Source organism: Calonectris borealis, chromosome 3 (genome assembly GCF_964195595.1).
Source record: "Calonectris borealis chromosome 3, bCalBor7.hap1.2, whole genome shotgun sequence".
In the NCBI taxonomy this organism is placed as follows: Eukaryota; Metazoa; Chordata; class Aves; order Procellariiformes; family Procellariidae; genus Calonectris; species Calonectris borealis.
The window spans coordinates 34,424,014-34,443,563 of NC_134314.1; the positions used below are offsets into that span (position 1 = coordinate 34,424,014).

At 46.1% G+C, this 19,550-nt stretch overlaps 1 protein-coding gene across 2 annotated transcripts in view; it reads left to right on the forward strand.

Moving 5' to 3' along the window:
- The first annotated feature begins 609 nt into the window (after window positions 1-609).
- Window positions 610-19,550, forward strand: part of RIMS1 (regulating synaptic membrane exocytosis 1) — a 348,914-nt gene continuing 329,973 nt past the window's right edge. Inside the window, exon 1 of one of the 2 annotated variants that reach the window (XM_075145318.1) lies at window positions 610-1,099. Coding sequence is in view for 1 of the 2 variants with exons in the window: in XM_075145319.1 (XP_075001420.1) it covers window positions 936-1,099 (164 nt within the window). In the remaining variant the exon portion in view is untranslated. The remainder of the gene's footprint in view (window positions 1,100-19,550) is intronic. The other variant, XM_075145319.1, reaches the window with a different exon arrangement.

A 19,550-nucleotide genomic window follows, 5' to 3' on the forward strand; every position in this document is an offset into this window, starting at 1 on the left:
GGGACCCCAAAGGAGGGACGGTCGAGCGGTGACAGTGCTGGCTTAAGGCAAGGGGGCTGCAGCTGGACCTGAAGCCCCAGGGCCGAGGGCCGAGCACGGCTCACGCCCGAGGGAGCGGCGACAGCACCGGGAGCCCAGGGCTTCCCCGGCGCCTCAAGCCAGCCCGCAGCAAGCCCGCCGCACGGCTCCCCAGCCGCTGCCCGCTTCCCACCGGTGGCCCCTGCCTAGGGCGAGACGGCAGACCTGGCGGGGACTCGGGCGAGCTCCTGGCCCCGACCTGCGGTGCGGAAACCTCGAGGAGGACGTTAGGAGGACGGCAGTGCCGGAACCAACGCCGTGACTGTGCGGCCGCGGGACGAGCGAGGGGAGCGGCGGGGAGAGGCGCGGCCGGCCCGGGTCCCCGGCATGGGCATGGGCATGGGCAGGGGCAGGCAGCGCGGCCGCCCGTGAGGCAGCGGCGGCGCGCCTCGGACTCCGCCTCACCGGCACCCAACTCCCCCTCCCTCCTCACAGCGCCAGGCTCGCAGCGGCGGAGCATTTCGGCGGCGGCGGCAGCACCCGCCCTTCCCGGCCGGCCCGCGGCGCGCACCGCCCCCCCCCCCCCCCCCCGCACGCAGCCCGCCAGCGGCGATCAGGAGCCCTCCGCGCCACGGCACCCCCGCCCCGCACGCCCACCGCCGGGAGGATGGGCTGCGGGCGGCGGCACGGCAGCCCCCGAGCTCCCTGAAGCCGCGGAAACAAAGGGAGCAAGCAGCAGCAGCCGGGCCGGGGTGGATGCAAGCAACCATGAAAGGCTGGGTCTCCGCCTCCTCCGCTGCTGCCAGAGAGCTGCCGGCTGCTGCTGCTCGGAGGACTACACTGTGAAGGGGGCGGAGGAGAGGCTGGCTTGGTTTGCCGTGCAAAGGTAGAAGGTGTAAGGGAGAGGCGGAAAGAAAATGTCTTCTTCGGTGGGGCCCCGCGGCCCTCGCCCGCCCACGGTGCCCCCCCCGATGCAGGAGCTGCCCGACCTGAGCCACCTGACAGAGGAGGAGAGGAACATTATCATGGCAGTGATGGACCGGCAGAAAGAAGAGGAGGAGAAAGAAGAGGCCATGCTCAAGTAAGCAGACGGCAGTCATTCATTCATTCAGGCACTCATTCACGCTCTGATCGCCGGCGGGCGGGAGCGGGCGCTGCCACAGCGGGAGCCGGCCGGTGCCCGGGGCCAGCCGGCTTCGCCCTGCTCGGCGGGCCGCCCCGCAGGGACCCCTCACCGGGGCTGGCGCTGCGGAGCTCCGGTCCCGCTCCCGACCCATAACTTCCTCCTCCCCGGCCGTCCTCCCCCACCCTGGGCAGCTCCTCCTGAGGCAGAGCTGCCGGGGGAGCCCGGCACGGCGGGACGGAGCGGGACGGCGGCCCTCCCCGCCCCGAGGGAGCCAGCGGCAGAGGGCGGGCGAAGGGGCGGGCGGAAACCCCGACATGGGGGTGAGGGGTGAGGTGGGATTCCTTTGGGGTCCCCAAAACCCCGCCTCTCTCAGGAGGGGCCGCTGGGTGGGGTTTCCCTGCCTGCGGGAGCCTCCGCGGCCGCCGTGCTGCCCCCGCCTGGCTCGGCCTCCGCTGCCGCTCGCCGCGGGGCTGAGGCGGCTGCCCCCAACCGCCGCCCTGTCCTCCCCTCCCCGCCCCAACCGCCGCCCCGCGCGCCGCGCCCCCAACCGCCGCCCCCGGCCCGCTCGTCGCCTGCTCCCGGGAGGGCAGCGGCTGGGAGGCGGCTCGCTGTGGGGACAGCAAGACGTCCGTAATTAGGAAATAAATGCAATTAGTCGCACTGCTCGTTACAGAGGGGAAGCGTGCGTGCGTGCTGGCGGGACGGAGGGGGAGCGGGTTTATCCCGCTGCCGGCGGCACGGGGAGGGTTGCGGGGAGCGCGGGGTGTGGGTAGGTGCCATGTTTGGAAACCGGGTCCCCACAGCCTCTTGTGAACCTTTTCTCTCTCATCCTCCCCACATCCTTGCCAAACGGCGCATGTGACCACATTTTCTAGCCTCCTCCGTCAATAGGAGGCTTCAAACGTAACGTTACCAAATTGCCTGCTGCAAGTGATGAGAATAAACAGATTGAAGCTGTGGCCTGTGGAGGAGAATCAGGGTTTCTCCTCTTCTGACTACCCGTCAGGCCTGTTCGCTCTGGGGGGGAAACGGTAGGAGAGGTGACTGGAATACGTGCAAACCTCTGACGTTACCCGGACCCTCCCTGCTACGGGAGGTGTATCCTTACCTCACTGCCTTCTGGTTGCACACACCTGTGCTTGGAAGGGATGCTCTGAAGGTGTGACGTGAGCTGGGTATTTCTTTTGGCAGCAGTGGAAATACCCACTTGAACAATGCGGCTGCCAGCTCTTCCCCGTGGCTTTCTCTGACCGATGGAGAGACCAAACCCCCGCAGGCTCCCGACTTTGGCCCCGCGCGCTGTGCGTGGTGAAGCTAGCACAGCATTTCATATATTGCCGTCTCTGTCCCTTCCCATTGGTGCCTGGCTCTGAATTTTTACAGGGGCTGCTGGAGGTGATTGCAACGGCGAGTACTGAGGCCCAGCTGCTAGCGTTGCGTATTGCCGAGGAGAGGGTCTCACGTTGGGAGCGTGGTGTTTGGATCTCGGTCCAAGACGAAGAGTTCAGTTTGCTGTTGCTGTTCGTTATTATGCTTGGGGTGTGGCTAGTCTTGGAGGTGGGCTGGTTGAAACGAGAAATGTTTTGTGAAAATGAATCGTATTAGTCAATGTGGGGAAACGTAAGTGAAGGATCCCTCTTCAGTTTCTATTTAGCAGAAGAAAATTAAAAAAGGAGTAGCTCAAAGGCTCTGAACTACATTTATCCTTCTCCCATTCCTTGTCCTCCAGCACAGCTACTTCCCTATAAATATTTAGCTTTTATTCCGTGAAGAAGATTACTGGTTCTGTGGTGATGTTGTAGAGCAATACTATAAATCTTACAGTCACTGCAAGAATGAACTTTTGTTGGTAGAGATGGTAATTTCTCAGCCCTGTTCTTGTTAACATGGGGTAGAGGATAAATCTTCCTCCTTTTTTTTCCCCCATTTTTTTTCTTCTGCTCTTCTTTTGGATTGGCATTTCTGAATTCTAGATTGATACTTCCTTTTCTGTGAGATTATGGGAATTTTCAGCAGTTTTACTAAGTGAATTTTGGACACTGTACAATTTTTAGAAGAGGTCAAAAATTGTGCTTTGTGAATTCAACTTGAAATTACTTTGTATTATCTTCAAAGGTTTGTGATACCCAAAGTTAGTATTTCCTTACAACAGTTCTTCAAATAATGAAAATAACAGTCTAGGCTCTCCATTGGTCTGAGAAATTGTGATTTTAAATACATTTTTTTCTTTAAATAAAGAGCCTATTTTCTATTAGAAAATACATTGGGAAACTTACAAACCTGTATACTTACTTTAGCTATATCGCTGGTTTTCAAAAATTAAGTCACAGTAAATAGTTGTCATATGGATTATGATTCGACTCTTACAGCGAGCCACTAGATTTTCTGAGATCGTTTGCCTTTTCTGTATGCTGAGCACTTACTTCCTTTTAGGGTCAAGAGTTAGACACATCTTTCAAGAGAGTAAGATTGGATTTTGAGTCAAGAATTTACTTCCATAATTTTGTAGAGGTTTGTTACAAATATACAATGGTGTTATCCAGATGGCACAGCTATATTATAAAAGTCATATATCGTCACCATCCCTTCCTATTATCTTCAGTAAAAGTTTTTCTGATTATCCAAATGTCTCAGCAAAACAGCCACCAGTTTTCACTTAAAACCACCCGGCGGAGAAGTGTTTCTGTCTGTAACACCCACGTGCAAATCTGTAACGTCCCCTGGAAGTGAAGCTGATCTGTGTTGCAAACTAGGCTACCTTCAATCCTGGGCCGATCAGAGGCTGGATGCATGCTGTCTCATGAATCGTAAGGGATAAAAAGGGTGCAGCATTTCTCTCCTGTTCTGGATGTCCCGATAGCAATAAGAATTTTTAAAACACTACTTGTAATTTTCCTTTCCAGCATTCCTCATGGCAGAAAACTCAAGGAAGAATTATTGGTTATACTACTGTATTCTTCACATGATGATCATAAAATTGTGGATCCAAGGGAATTTGAGGTGTTTCTGTGAGTAGACTATATGGGTTTCAGGAGAAGTGAAAGAGATTAGGGTCATCGGTAAAGAGGCTGTGTCTCTCTCCTCCGGGTCTGTACCTCTCTGTCTTCCTGAGCCCTGTTTCTGATTCTGAGCTAAAAGCCTTCGTCTAAAACCTCTCTGCCAGTCCATGCTGACATCAGCACGTACTGCAGCGTGCCAGCCTGGGAGCAGGGCGCTGTTACTGGGAGCGGGACTATGGACAATGTAATGCTTCCTCTGCTTGCTCCGGAGAAAAGCAGAAATGCATGCTTCGGTTTGAAACCACCTGCTTGTCTCTTTCCAGGAACTCGCCCTATCTGTTAGTTCGTTGGCCCACTGAGTTTCCTTCAGCAGTCTGGGGCTTACGGAGCTTGTCACACTCTTAGGATAAAGGCATGCAGCTTGTACTGGCCAGTATGACTTTCTTTTTCTAGGTATACCTGGTCAGTGGCAGAGACCTCGTCCTCCCCTCACCCTTCCAATATCAGATTTCAAACCGCTGTGTGTGGTGTTTGTGGAACGTTCTGCTATCCTATGACCTGTTGAATACCTTGGAGCAATGTGTTGAGGAGTTAGGGCTTTTGTGAAGGTTCCTCCTTTTGCTTTTTTTATGAACAGGCATGAGGAACACTTTAACGTTAGCTGATTGCCTTGAAATTGCCTTTACATCCAAAGATGGGTTTTGCATTCCTGCTGTAATATGGACAGTGTCACTAGGTACTCCTGAAAGCATATCCATGCCTTTGTGTGACGAAGTGCAGTCCCACTCTGGTGTATGGCACTGAAGACTCAAATCCACATAAGCATTTTCATGCTTACCTGGCACTAAGTAGAAACTGAGGCACTTTGAGTGCAGTTCACGAAATTTTTCCATAATGGTGCACCTGAGAAGCTGGGTGTTCCTGTGTGTCCAGCCCATACAGGACCAGAGCATGAGTGCCTTGGCTGCTGAATTGCTTGCTGTCTGCCTTATACCTAAGCCTGTTTGGGAGTCACAAACTACGTAGTCATATGCTTAAGTCCTCTGAAAGACCTGACGCTAATACAGTATCTCTATAATGCGTATTGATACTCAGTGTTGAACTCAAAGTGCTATTGGCACAGCGATGGCCGCTTTCCTAACATGTAGGGGACAGGCAAGTGTTACTGCTTCCAGCTACCCTAGGTGTAATAGCCTGGTGGTTAGGAAGTGGTTACCTAAGCCCAGTACACTTACCAGCTTGAAGAAATTGTGTCCTAGACAAGTGCCATTATATTATAACTTAGTGGAAACAGTTTGGCTCCCTGTACAGAGAAGGAGCCCAGGAGCCTAACTCAATGTCAAGCGCAATAGGAAGAGCTCTCCTTGCAGAGGAGCTGTCTTGCTCTCATGCTGCATGCTTCTGGTTACCCAGGGCTGTTAATGTAGCCTTTTTTAAATGAGTCAGAGAAGTTTAAAATACTGAGAGGTCTGGGAGTAGGAAGCAGGTCCTCCTCCCTCCAAGCTGAATGATCTTGTGTCGGGGCTTCAGAGCTTTGCCTTTTTGTTCATCTGTGGTTGGGAGGGCTTCACCTTCCTGCCTGCCACACCTTTGACAGAAGCATGGAGAGCAGTCTGTTGAGTAGGTGGAGCTTCACCATGTGTTGTGGTTTAACCCCAGCCGGCTACTAAGCACTACCCAGCCACTCGCTCACTCCCCCCTCAGTAGGATGGGGGAGGGAATTGGAAGAGCAAAAGTGAGAAAACTCGTGGGTTGAGATAAAGACAGTTTAATAGGTAAAGCAAAAGCCGTGCACGCAAGCAAAGCAAAATGAGGAATTCACTCACTATTTCCCATTGGCAGGCAGGTGTTCAGCCATCTCCAGGAAAGCAGGGCTCCATCACGTATAACAGTTACTTGGGAAGACAAAGCGCCATCACTCCGAACGTCCTCCCCTTCCTTCTTCTTCCCCCAGCTTTATATGCTGAGCATGACATCATATGGCATGGAATATCCCTTTGGTCAGTTGGGGTCAGCTGTCCTGGCTGTGTCCCCTCCCAACTTCTTGTGCACCCCCAGCCTACTCGCTGGTGGGGTGGTGTGGGAAGCAGCAAAGGCCTTGACTCTGTGTAAGCACTGCTCAGCAGTAACAAAAACATGTCTGCATTATCAACACTGTTTGCAGCACAAATCCAAAACGTAGCCCCATACTAGCTACTGTGAAGAAAATCAACTCTATCCCAGCCAAAACCAGCACATTCTCCACCCCTTATTCCATACCGTTTACATCATGCTCAGGTCCTACACTATCCTATACATTCTCATTAACCGCCACCCCCCTTCCCATCCTTTGATACAATACACAGATATCATTCCCTTAGTCTATGGACCACCCCTATAAAATGTCTTTAAAATGTCCACAAAATGTCCATTGAGTTCATTTAGTCCATGACTTTGGGCTCCATCTGTTATGGTGGTCACTCAGGACAGAAGTGGTGTGTTGTGTGGAGTTACTGGGCACCAAAGCCAGCTCTCGTTGGGTCACTGCTGCACTTGCACTGCTTCTCGTAAGGCTTGTCCTCCATTGGTTCAGGTGGTTCCTGCTATAGTAATTCCCATAACATGCAACTCAAATCATGGGTTACAACAATTTAAAGGTATTTCCATTACAGTCTCCACCCCTGGTCCCTTTGGACCAGACCATCGGGTTGAACATTGCAATGAACTCCTCCCTTGCCCCTGCTCTGGCTTGGACTTATCCACAGACTGCTGTCACTTAGGGTTGTACCTGCTCCAGGTGGAGCCTTATCTATGAGCCACAGTCTCTCCAGGGGTATAGCTGCTGCGGCATAGACTTATCCACAGCCACAGTCGCTTTGAGGTGCACCTGTTCCAGGGTGGCCTTCTCCATGGGCCACAATGCCTCCAGAGATATACCTGCTCCGGCGTGGCCTTACCCACAGCCACAGTCCCTTCAGAAGTAAACCTGCTCCAACATGGCCTTACCCATGGCTGCAGTCCCTTCAGGGGTGTACTTGCTCTGTCGTAGGCTTATCCATGGCCACATGCTTTGAGGTACTCCAGCATGACCTCATGCACAGCCACTGATGCTTCAAGGTGTACCTGCTGCAGCATGGACTTACCCACAGCCACAGATGCTTTGAAGTGTACCTTCTCCAGCATGGACTTATCCTTGGGCCACAATCCCTTCAGAGGCGTAGGCCTAACCACAGCCACATATGCTTCGAGATGTACCTGCTCTGGCATGGGCTTATTCATGGCCACAGATGCTTCGGGGTGTCCTGCTCCCGCGTGGACTCATCCACAGGTCACAGTCCCTTCGACTTGAGTTCACACTGGAGTTCCAGCCTGTCCAGCACAGCAGCACAGAAACAGCAGCGATGCCCTGGCCATCCGCCAGCCCAGGCGCATCGCCATTGCTGTTATCAAAATGTTCCCGGGCACAGCACAGTAAGATGATCAGCAGTACAGCAGTACAGCAAGCAGCGAAAGCAAAAAGCAGCCACTAACGAGCACTACAGGAAGGCAAGCAAGCCCCATGGCAAGCACAGAAGCCTGCTGATTAATAGCTAAACAGCAATAACAGCTATAAATTTGATCTAGCACATTCCAATCAAACCTGTCGTTATCTCGAACCCCATATTGGGTGCCAAAAAGGAGTGTCGTGGTTTAAGCCCAGCCGGCTACTAAGCCCCACACAGCTGCTGGCTCACTCCCACCTGGTGGGATGAGGGAGAGAATCGGAAGAGTAAAAGTGAGAAAACTCGTGGGTTGAGATAAAGACAGTTTAATAGGTAAAGAAAAAGCCGCGCGCACAAGCAAAGCAAAACTAGGAATTCATTCCCTACTTCCCATCGGCAGGCAGGTGTTCAGCCATCTCCAGGAAAGCGGGGCTCCATCACACCTAACGGTTACTTGGGAAGACAAACGCCATCGCCCCAAAAGTCCCCCCCCTTCTTTCTTCTTCCCCCAGCTTTATATGCTGAGCACGACGTCATATGGTATGGGATATCCCTTTGATCAGTTGGGGTCAGCTGTCCCAGCTGCGTCGCCTCCCTACTTCTTGTGCACCCCCAGCCTACTCGCTGGTGGGGTGGTGTGAGAAGCAGCAAAGGCCTTGACTCTGTGTAAGCACTGCTCAGCAATAACGAAAACATCTCTGTATTATCCACGCTGCAAATCCAAAACATAGCCCCAAACTAGCTAGAAAATTAACTCTATCCCAGCCAAAACCAGCACACCGTGGTAGACTCAACTCTCATCCACTCTTGTTTCCCCGTTTCACACGGACTGTGCCAGATTTTGCGGGTATCTCTGAAGACTGTAGTCTCTAGCAACTCTTTTAATTGGAGCTTGGCCTTACAGACCCAAGCTTCTGCTGCTCCTGTCTGAATAAATGTTTGCGTAGGACGGTAGTAGAATGTGCCATGGCCTGCTCTGCAGACTAATTCAGATTGGAGGCATTTTTCCTGTTTTGCATGGTAGATACTCCTGTAGCTGAAAGGGAAGAGGTTCGTGTTGAGCGGCTGGTGTGTCTAGCCTGAAGTCCAGATGTTGCCCTCAGGTGACTTTGATGTGACTAACAAATTGTGAGGAAGTGTGAGAGGGAAAGTTTTCAAGGAGGCTGAAGAGAGAAACAAACCATCATTTGCAAAAACGGGGGAGACAGACACCATTTTAAAGGAAAAATAGTTTAAAGGTTTGAAGTGTACATTCAAACACTAGATACCCTGAGACAACTATATTGTTTGTGGGTATAAGATGCCTTGAAGTGAAACAACCCCAGTTAATATACAGCGAATTTCAATCAGAGAAATCACAGAACTATATATATGTATGTACTTAAGCTGAAGTTTGCTTATGTGCAATTGTGTGCCTTAGCTCATTGGATTAGTTAAGTACTAAATGCAAACCACGGCAGCTATGAACACAGCTAGTTGAGTTCCAGTTCTGTTCTGTGGAAGACTCTCACAGCCCAGCTCTCACAGGACCATGCATTGGGACAGCCAAAGCACTTTTCTCCACCCCTGGTGGAACAGTAGCTTATCAAAGGGTGAACAGCTATAAATCAGCCTTAGACAAATTTTGGCCAGAAATTAGAATAAGGTTCCTAGTTACCATGGCAGTCATTTTCTGGAGCAAATTTAAGTGGGGACAAAAGCTCTTACTACCCTTCTGATGGGATTTAACAAGACTGTGAAAGAGATTGTTTGCTAAGATAGTGGCAATAGTAGAGTGGCAATAGTAGAAAACTCAGAGACATAGGAGGTTCTTTGTAGTTTTGTAACTCTAACTGAGTAGGTTCAGTAGAGAGGCTAGCAGGTACTTGAAACCTTCCCAGAATTTAAGAAAGTTATATCAAAATTTGCCATGGGACTGGCAGTTAATAATTACGGAGAAATTGATCCTAACACCCTATTTTGACCACATAGTGTGGTGCACACACTTGATTTTAGTAGAATTCAGATCTCCAGAATCAACAGGGGTATTGGAGCTGCTCACTTTTCAAGGCTGCCAAATCCTGAAGTCACTTGCATTTGGTGAGAATCTCTGTTTCAGAGATCGCAAGATAACCCCTATTTAGTTTCCTGTGTGCACCTGGAAGCTTCCAGCTAGCTGCTCAACTCTGAAGATTAACAGATTGGCCAGGAGGCATGTGCTCTTAACCAGTTTCCTGGAGAAAATTTGTTTCCCTTTCCATTTCTAACACTGGGACCACACCTAACATTGTCAGAAAACATTGAATACTGCTCAAAACACAGTGGCAGCTGCTGCCACTCTTATTTTGTATACTACTTATGGGCAAAATAAGGAAGTAGGATTCTAAGACCTTCTTAGCCTGAATGCTATAAATCCCCTGACGATAATTGCCCTTCCATAAACAGTAGGGAAGGGAGAGGTAGGATCATTCTTCATCCCTTCTGTTGAAACTGGGCCACTTTGCAGAAATAAAAGCAAGAGTCAAGGGGCCACCATGAGGATGTCATCCTATCTTTAGGATGAAGGATTTAAGCCTATCTTTAATCCCACTGAGAAGACAAAAGAGGAATCAAGAGTTCTGAGAAATGGTTTGCATTTGGCACTAAGGAATTGAAGGATAAAATGGATAAACAATACCAAGACTCTCCTCCTCTGAGTCAGACTCCCTCTTGCTTATTCTTTCTGTGGTCCCATGAATCTCACTTTCTGTGCAGTGGACCAGGAGGAATGGAGGATGCCCTCACCTATGCTGCTTGAAAGGTTTATTTCTTCCTTTTTATTTGAAGGGGTTTGGAACCACCATGTTTCAGGCTCTGTGATGGAGCAGGGAGCAGAGCGCAGGTTGCTTACTGTGTGCATGGGTAGTTTAAGCGCCTAGAATCACCCAGACAGACTGTTCGAATATTGCCTTGTGCCTCTTCCTGGCAGTGCCAACTCTGATCCTGACACTTGAGTTTACAAATCTGTGGTGAAACAGTTTTATTCCTGGAGGACTGCATTTTCACAGAATCACATAATGGTTGTGGTTCAGGTTGCGGTTGTGGGCAGGAGCCTGGAGGTTGTCTAGTCCAAGCCCCTACTCAGAGCAGGGCCACCTAGAACTGGCCCAGGACCATGTGCAGATGGCTTTTGAATATCTCCAAGGATAAAGACTCTACAACCTCTCTGGACAACCTTTTCTAGTGTTCAGCCATCCTCACAGTAAAAAGTGTTTCCTGGTGGCACCTCCTGTGTTTCGGTTTGTGTCGATTGCCTCTGATCCTGTCACTGGGCACCTCTGAGAAGAGTTTGGCTCTGTCTTCTTTACTCCTCCCCACTGAAGATCTATACACATTGTTAAGATCCCCCTGAGCCTTCTCTTCTCCAGGCTGAACAGTGCCCATTCTCTCAGACTTTCCTTGTGTGATGTGCTCCAGTCCCTTAACAGACTTTGTGGCTTTTTGCTGCACTTGCTCCAGTATGTCCTTGTCTTTCCAGTACTGAGGAGCCCAGAACTGGACATAGCATCCGGATGTGGCTTCACCAGTGCTGAGGCAGAGAGGAAAGATCACGTCTCTTGATCTGGTAGCAATGCTTTTCCAGTGCAGCCCAGAATGCTGCAAGGGCACATTGCTGGCTCAAGCTCAACTTGGTGTTGACCAGGAATCCTCAGTTGCTTTTCTGCAGAGCTTCTTTCCAGCTGGTTGGCACCCAGCATGTGCCGGTGCATGGGATTATTCCTCTCCTCATGCAGGACTTGGCATGTCCCTTTGCTTTAAAGCTGAAGGGGGAGACCAGTATCTAATATGTTCTCAGATCAGTCTGAATCATTCAGCGGGAGGATTGCTTGTGGTCGCTGCTTCCAGCCCCTTTCTCTTTACTGTCCAAGGCCCTCACTCAGGGAGGGAGAGACAGAATTGAACAGTGCAGAAACTATTGTTGCCTTTTGGCCAATGGAAACATCAGAAAGAATTTAAAGGCATTTGAGGCTTCAAGTTTTCACCACTCTCAGAGGGCAGATGTGGCCAGAAAGATGCCCTGATCAAAGGAGACAACCGTGGTGACCTCAGAATTGCAAGGAGGGTTTTCATGACTTTCAGGGAATTTCAGAGAATTTATAGTGATTTTTAAGCAGGAAGGTGGACTGAGTATTCTGTATATAGTATATAGTATGTAGTTTGACTACTATATACAGCCAAAATGTATTCACAACTGCACACAGTCATGCGGTAAGGGAATTATGAGGCAGTCATTGACTGTTCTATTGGGGGGCCATCTCACCACCAAGGCAGGAGCAGGAGACTGTCAGCAGACAATAGCAGATTTGTAGGAATTTCCTCAAAAGCTATAGAAGAGCGGGAGGTGATAGGGGATGACAGGCAGGAATAAACATCCCTACCATGTTCTAGACATGGGCTTCAGATCAGCATATGTTGAAATTTCAGAAGGTCTGAAGTGCAGACTTTTGTCCAGAGTTCTTTTCTGGCCCCAGTTTCAGTGGTTTTACTGAAATGCACAGGGCGTTATTTTTGTGCGTGCGTCTTCCTACGTGGTTCTCCACTTGATACAAGAAGCCTCCAAAGCTTCATGCCAGGCTTTGTATGACATCACTGCACTAACACTTTCTGACTCAGAAGTCTGTGTGTCTACAAATTCATGGGCATGATCTGTGCCCTGCAGAAGGCTGAAGACAAAGAGTGGGTGAAAGAACATGATCTCTGGGCAGGAACTTCTCAGAGTACAGAGTTGTTATAAGCCCAGATCTTAAAAGGAATTATGCAGAAGAGACCTCTTCTCTAGAGGGGGAGGGAACCCTCCCGTTGGTTGTTTTTCTGGAAAATAGCAGCGGGAGAACAACATTAAGAGAGATTTGAAATTTTCAGTCTTGTCAATGCCCTTTTATTTCTGAAGACTCGTGAAGATTTTTTTGCATCCTTGGATACAGGAAAGCAACTAACAAAGATGTAGCGTGCTTCCTTCATCAGGCGGTTACTAAGCATTTTAAGACTCGAACTTAATACCTTAAGAAAAGGCTATTTAAAAATACTGCTGCCCTTGTATTCAGGCTTGTTGGGATGCAGGTGTTATTGAAGGTGGAAAATGTCAAAATTGAAATTTTATTTTTGGTTGCCAATAGTTAGCGCCAGTTATAATTTCCAGCCAATTTTACCTTCTCCTTCACTCTACCCACTGGTGCCCGCTGCATTTTTCTTCTCCCCTGGGCCTACCAGTTCTAATTAATAGACGCTGGCATGCAATTACGTTTTGGGGGAAAAAGCTTGAGTGCCTACAGTTTGACTCTAATTCCCAATGATGATAAAACATATAAGAAAATCTTATGTAATCAGTTACAAACACAGAGTGGTTTCAATCTGCTTTTTGGAAATACTTGCATATAATTTACAATTACTGGAATGATTTACACCTGATCAGGGCTGTGTGATTTACCCCAGTCAGATCCATATATTGGATCTGTAAGGATGCAGATAGCTTATCAGATCTCTGCATCTGTCAAGAGTTACAATTGTTTTATCCCTTCTTTTATACTTCACAGATATGGTAAAATATTTTGCAATGTTTATGGTGTTGCCTAGTTTTGAAATCTGGGCAGTAAATGTTAGTCAGAGTTATTTTTGGTTTTCACAACAAACAGCGGAAAAGAATACTACTCTCAATTTGCTTTAATAGTTACTTAGGTAAGACAATTTGCACAACGCAATAGGATAGCATTGTAATTTTTTGTATTTATAACTGAAGTAATCATCCTCAAAATTTGTTTGCATATCAGATACTTATGTCCAGAGAGACTTTTAAACAAGAAAGCCATATTCCAAATGTATTTTCTGGCACTGTTACGGAGGCAAGAAAAGCTCATTGCAATTTGCAGAATAAAGACACAAAAGCATTCACACACTTGCCACTTCAGAGGCATGAAGAGACACGGCACGATGAATAGCTATTTCCAGACAGTTCTAGATTGAACATCTATTTTGGCACTCATTTCTGAGTTTGTACACATCAGGTGTGTCTTATTTTCAGTGTCAGGACTTTGTGCACTTTGCTTATGATAAGCATTGTTAATACTATTGAAGATAGGGGAGCGTGCCTGTCTGTGTTTGGTTTTTTTCACGCATCTGTAATAAAAATGGGTAATGTTTGAAATCTCCTAATTTTTTGGTCTGTCTTTCCTATGTTAAGCCCTCTTGGAATCACTGAGGATCAGTGTATGCCCTGAGAGTTGCTTTTTGATTGGGGTGAACCTAGATGATGACAGTGGTGGATCTAGCAAATTAACTGTTTCAAATTTTGAGGAATAAATAATTTTCTCTATATTTTGGGCTTTAGATAAACACCAAGTTCTAGTTAGAACAGTAGTTTAAATGCCTTGCATCAAAATACAGTTATTTACTTTAAGGTCCTTAACTGAGAGTTATTTTTTTAAACTTCATTATGTGAAATTTATTAGGACATTGCTCATGAATACAACACAGCCCAACTATGCTATTTTAGTGTAAGTACTAGTATATTGCAGAGAAAAAGTCTACTACTCTTCTAGCAAGAAACAGAGCGCTCTGTTTGTTCTGAGAATGGCTAATGGAAGTCTTCACATGCTTGGATGACCTAAGTGTGAAGCGTCTTCTCAAGTATTTCTCTTGGTTACCAATACTCTGAATTGATCAAACAAAGAAATTATGTACTCAAAAGTCTGTCTACATCTTATACTAGCAGGTCTAATAAAAGATACTACATTTTCTTACAAACCTAGTTTGGCCTATGAGCCTAGCAAGCATTACAAATTTCGTAGCCACTGCTCATGAAGATTTTGTCTACATTTTTGTAAAATATATATTAATTCTAAAGTCTTTGAATAGCTTCAAAGGCTTTGAAGGCTTCAAAATCATATCAATAAACTAGGATTTTGTAATATTTATATTGATACATCATTCTCTTTCCAGATATTTAGCAAACCTACAGTCCTATACTATACAAACAATCCAAAGATTTAACTAGGGGCTATTTGCATCAGTATGTGGAAGTATTCTACAGATGTGGAAGTATTCATGTGGAAGTATCCTACAGATCAAATGATTAGTAATAAGACTTTTGAGAGAAATGACAATAAAGCAGTTTATGTAACAAAAGGCCATTTTGGAACCGGATGATTGAATATGTTTAGTTGTGTTTTGAGTGATTATTTGTTAGTATAGCTGTTTTCTTTTGATGATTCCATTGGTCTTGAAAAAAGCGTCAAGACCTACGCAAAACCAGACATAGCAGCTTTTCTTTGCACAATTTCTTTAGCACTTGCATATACTAAGAAAGCAGTCGTTTCTCATTTATATTCATTATTTTCTAGGTTTTTAATTAGCCTTTCACATGAAGTTATTTCAAAATAAAGTCATTGCACTTTTGCATATTTGCAGTATTAACTTTAGAATCATTTTGACATTTGACATCAGGAGGCTAAATTTTGTACTGATTAAATGAAATTGCACAGATGTAGATGAAAACATAATGTGAAAGCTTGAGTGGTAAAAGGACATGAACAATCTACGAGTATTTTAGTTACTTTAAGTGATAAGTCTCCTTGGTACTGTTCTTTACTGCAAAAATTTTGACATTGCATGAGAAACTTCAGCTATACCGTTTAATGTTCTGCCAGCTATGTGTTTTTACCTATAGATGTAGAACAGGAAGGCAGCTGGTTGATGGAGTGCATGGTGCGTGAGGCTAGGTAGTTGAGAAGAAAGGACAGAATTTATGAGAACTCTATATCATCCTAGTTTAACTTTATTGATTTTGGCCCTGGATACCACCTGCAAAGTATCAGGGTAATGGGTTTGCACTTTATGGATGAGAATTAGAAGAGATTTTGTATGTGTATGTGTGCTCGTGCCTAAGAATATGGAACCAGGCTGTACGGAAAAATGTACAAGTTGTTTTACGGACTTCAATTGCAACATTATGTTGCTTAGCATCGCCTGAAATATGCAGAGTGCATTGGTGAAATTTGATCAGGAGCTGAAAATTGGGAACAACTTTGCCTGCAGTCATGTCATGGGGACAGGTGACACAGCTGAACAAGTTGCTGCCATGGCCCAGCAAACCATTGCATTGCTGTGGTGCTGTGCCTGTGCTGAGTTTGATTAACTTCGGTGAATCTCTGCCTTGGAACAAGTGTCAGTGGAAGCACATCTGTTAACTGTAGCAAGACTTAACTGTTGTTGAGTCTGTTTAGATGGGATTCGTCCCTGTAAGTAAAAATGAAACCAGGACATAGCTACCTACATTTCTGGGAAAAAAACCCCCCATTTATCACTGCTTAAAAGTGTATCTGTATTTTTTTAAATTACTTTGTGTTGTGTATACCTGCAGTCTAATTTCCTGCAGTCTTAATTGTGTATTTTGTTTTCCTTTGTTTTCTCCAAAAAGCTGTTTTCCAATATACTCATAGATAGGAACTGTATTCACTCAGAGGTGGAGACTGTGACATTATGTGAATTGATTCTGATAGTGTATATGTAAAAAGTGTGTAAATTCCTTTGAGATTAAATGAAAAATGAGTACATTTTTCTTATATTTCAGAGCAAAATTAGATATTGATTTTTTAATGAGAAATCTATTCTAAGAATATAGAACCTCACTAACATATTATGATTTTTGTATTTTGTGTTTTTAGATGATTCGATATTGATTGTAGTTTTTAAATTTAAAAGCTCTCACATTTATAAGCAAAATCTCTTCATAATTTATTTTGCAATTTTTTTTATAAAACTACATTAACTTAAAGCAAAACATCCTCTCTTAAAAAGTCTCTTTCAAACAATTATGGCACTCACCGTAAAATAACTTTCACCAGGAACTGTTTGGACTGGACTGACCAGTTCAGGGAATCAGCAGTGAATTTACAGTTTTGTTCACCTGTAACATCCCTTTTTCTAGTGGGGATGTTTCAAGTTCTAAGCTTGTCCCTGTCTGAACAGGTTTAAATGGTCCATGTGGAAAAGGGGCTGGGGAGTTCTAGTTACGCGGCAGATGAGACAATGCTTTCTCTTTCATCCAGCCAAGGTGATCTGATTCTTTCTTTCCTGGTATTTATCCGATATGCGATCAAAAGTAAAAAAGCCGAGGCTACCTTGAGGTAAAGTAAAATTAATGAAGTTAACAATATGAGGGAAGAATCTTGAGGAGAACAGCAGCAACAGTAGTGCTTCCTGCTATTAAGGGGGTTTGTCCTCTTACTTTTTACAGGGTTTGCAGTTTGGCAAAGCTTTCAGCTCTCTCCTTGCAGAATTTATGGTCAAGTATGCTTTTTTCCCTGCCTGCATTTAAGTGTTTGCCGTATTTTTCTGAAATCAAGCCCTTGTCAGAGTGATTCATGATTTCTGTCACGTTCCGTTGGATTACTGCAACATGTGGCACATGGGATTACCCTTGAAGACTGTCCTGTTGATCTCATGCTGTGCCTTTTCACTTTTCCCTCTGCTTCCTATTGCATGTATTTCAGCTTAAAGCAGAGCTTTCCTTCCCATGTACTGGTAGAAGAATGGAGGTCAACTGAGACCACAGAAGAAAGCTGCCTTGAAGTAGAGAGGACAGGGGACTTCCACGTACAGCTTTAGCGGAGGGCCCCTAAATTTGAGAGCTTTCTATGAGAACCAAAGTTTGATGAACTTTCTGGCTCGTTATGTGAAAATTGCAGAGGTGGAAAGGAACTGATCTTCCTGGCAATTTACTTAATGGTGTAAAATACCAGGTGTTAAATTTTGAAGACAGGCCCTTGCATGTCTGGCATTCATAAATAAACCAAGAAAATCAATAAGTGACTTTGGCAACTGCCACCCTTTTGACTCCTTTGTCAGAGGCCAAGAACTGAATGAACAAGAAAATTAAAAGCGTTTTCCCTGAAGGAAAAGGAAAAGTAGTTTTTCCTCCAGGCTAAAGCTGTGGCCAGTGGGAGTACGGGAAAGCTTTTTTTGCTGTGCTACCATAGTTTGTCTGAATCTAGCAGTCTGCAGTTTTTTGTACTGTGAAGTTGTGCCCTTCTTATTTGATACCAAGATGTTTGTCCTTCAGAGAGCTGCATCCCAGGGCTGTCAGCCTCCCGTTTTTTATTAGTTCCCAAAATATGTTTTGTTACATTTTGTAAACCTGAAAAGTACTACTACTGTCTGTTCACTGGAAGACAGTTCAAATTATGCCCTGTAATACTGTAGTCCTTCCCAGTTGAATTCTAAACCAAGTTATAAAGGTGCATGTGTCTTTATCTCATAATATATTTTTCATTAAGGCTTTCAACTTTACTTACCTTCCAGATGTTTAAATCATCATGGCTACACCGATGTATATTACCTATATATCTTACCTAGTATATGTAGTATATCTAGTACATCAGAGTTCAATCTGTAATATTTTAGGAACATGTGCAGTTTTTTTCTTTTTCCTCATTCCAGGCATTATAATTATGCTCTTGATAAAATAAAATCCTAGACAAATCAAGCTGAGTTAAAGAGCCATTCGATAAATACTAAATTGCATTTCTGTTTAAGGTGTGCTTCCTGCAAAACTGTAAAGAAATTGCAGTGTTGTTCAGTGCAAATGTCATGCTCCCTTCATAAAACGTTGCTAAGAGGACGAACTACGGTCGGCGTTCGGAGGTAGGAAGCACTGTCCGGTTGTGGCTGAGGGTATGTCTGCGCCGTCCCCAGAGGTGTGGTGACAGCACAGAAGCCGTGCGTGTGTCTCCCAGGAGGGGATTTCGTTGTCTAAAGACAAGTGTTTAGATGGCCAGTGGTACCCCTCCTTGTCTTCAAGGAAGGGGGAGGAAAGGGTGGGAAGCTGGTTCCTATTTTAAACCAGGTTTTGCAGCAGTGGGCAGCAGGGCAGGAGGGGGCTCAGGAGCAGGCGGTGGTTTCTGTAGCTGACTGGCATGGACCTCTCTCGGGTCCCCCCATCATGGGTGGGTATTTCCTCAGCTGGAAGCAGTCCCTGGACCGTCCGGGTTTCATTGCTGGACACAGAAGCAATGGCAAAAGCTTCAGCTCAGTTGACAGGTCTGATTGCGTTTTCAGACTTGTGCAACAGCCTGCCACTTTCTCCAGGTTCCTCCTGCGGGATTTTGGAGATCGCTATCTTTCCTTCGGGGATCTCTCATTTCTCAAATGATATTATGGCTCTTGAGGTAAGAGCATGTTTCCCTCCACGTGAGAAGCAGTACCTTTTGTATGTGAACTATCATTAAACTGCCATCAGTGAAACTGAGATACTTTGTTTGATACAATCCTTATTTTATTTTAGTGTGTTAGTTCTGAGTCTTGTGCTAGCTAAGGTGTTTTAAATGTCCTCACAAGGTAACCACAGATTAATGAGAAAAGACTGCAAAATAGTAGGCATTTTGCATTGTGCTGGCAAGGCTATTCACTAGAAAAACTATGGTTGCTTAGTTGCTGTGGGAGAGGAAAAATGAGGAGAGAAGATGAGAGTGCAGGCTATGGCCTTGTGAGGGACAGCAGGAAAGGGGAAAGTACACGGCAAGTGAGTGGGAAACTGTAAGAAAAATGCGTCCCTTAAGGCACAAAAAGTTGGACTCGGGGGGCATATAGGCGGGTCTGTGGGGATCAGACAGAGGAGGAATATATGACAGGAGGGAGATGTGAGGGGAAGGCTGGAATTAGCTGGGATGGGAGCCTGGAAGTAGGCTGTGAGTGATGCAGCTGCCTATTCGTCTAGTACAGAACAAGCGTAAAATAGCACTTTGGCACACTGAGAATTGGTAATGAGAAGTGATGGATCCTTTGGTTGCAGACCTGGGACTTGTGTATTTATGTGTCTGTTTCACTTTGGGTTTGAACTGGAGATGGTTAAGCACACAAATCAGGAGGAGGTGAACATTTATTTTCAGTGTGAAAAGAAATAAATTAGAAGGCAAGTAGAAAATACAAAGGTTC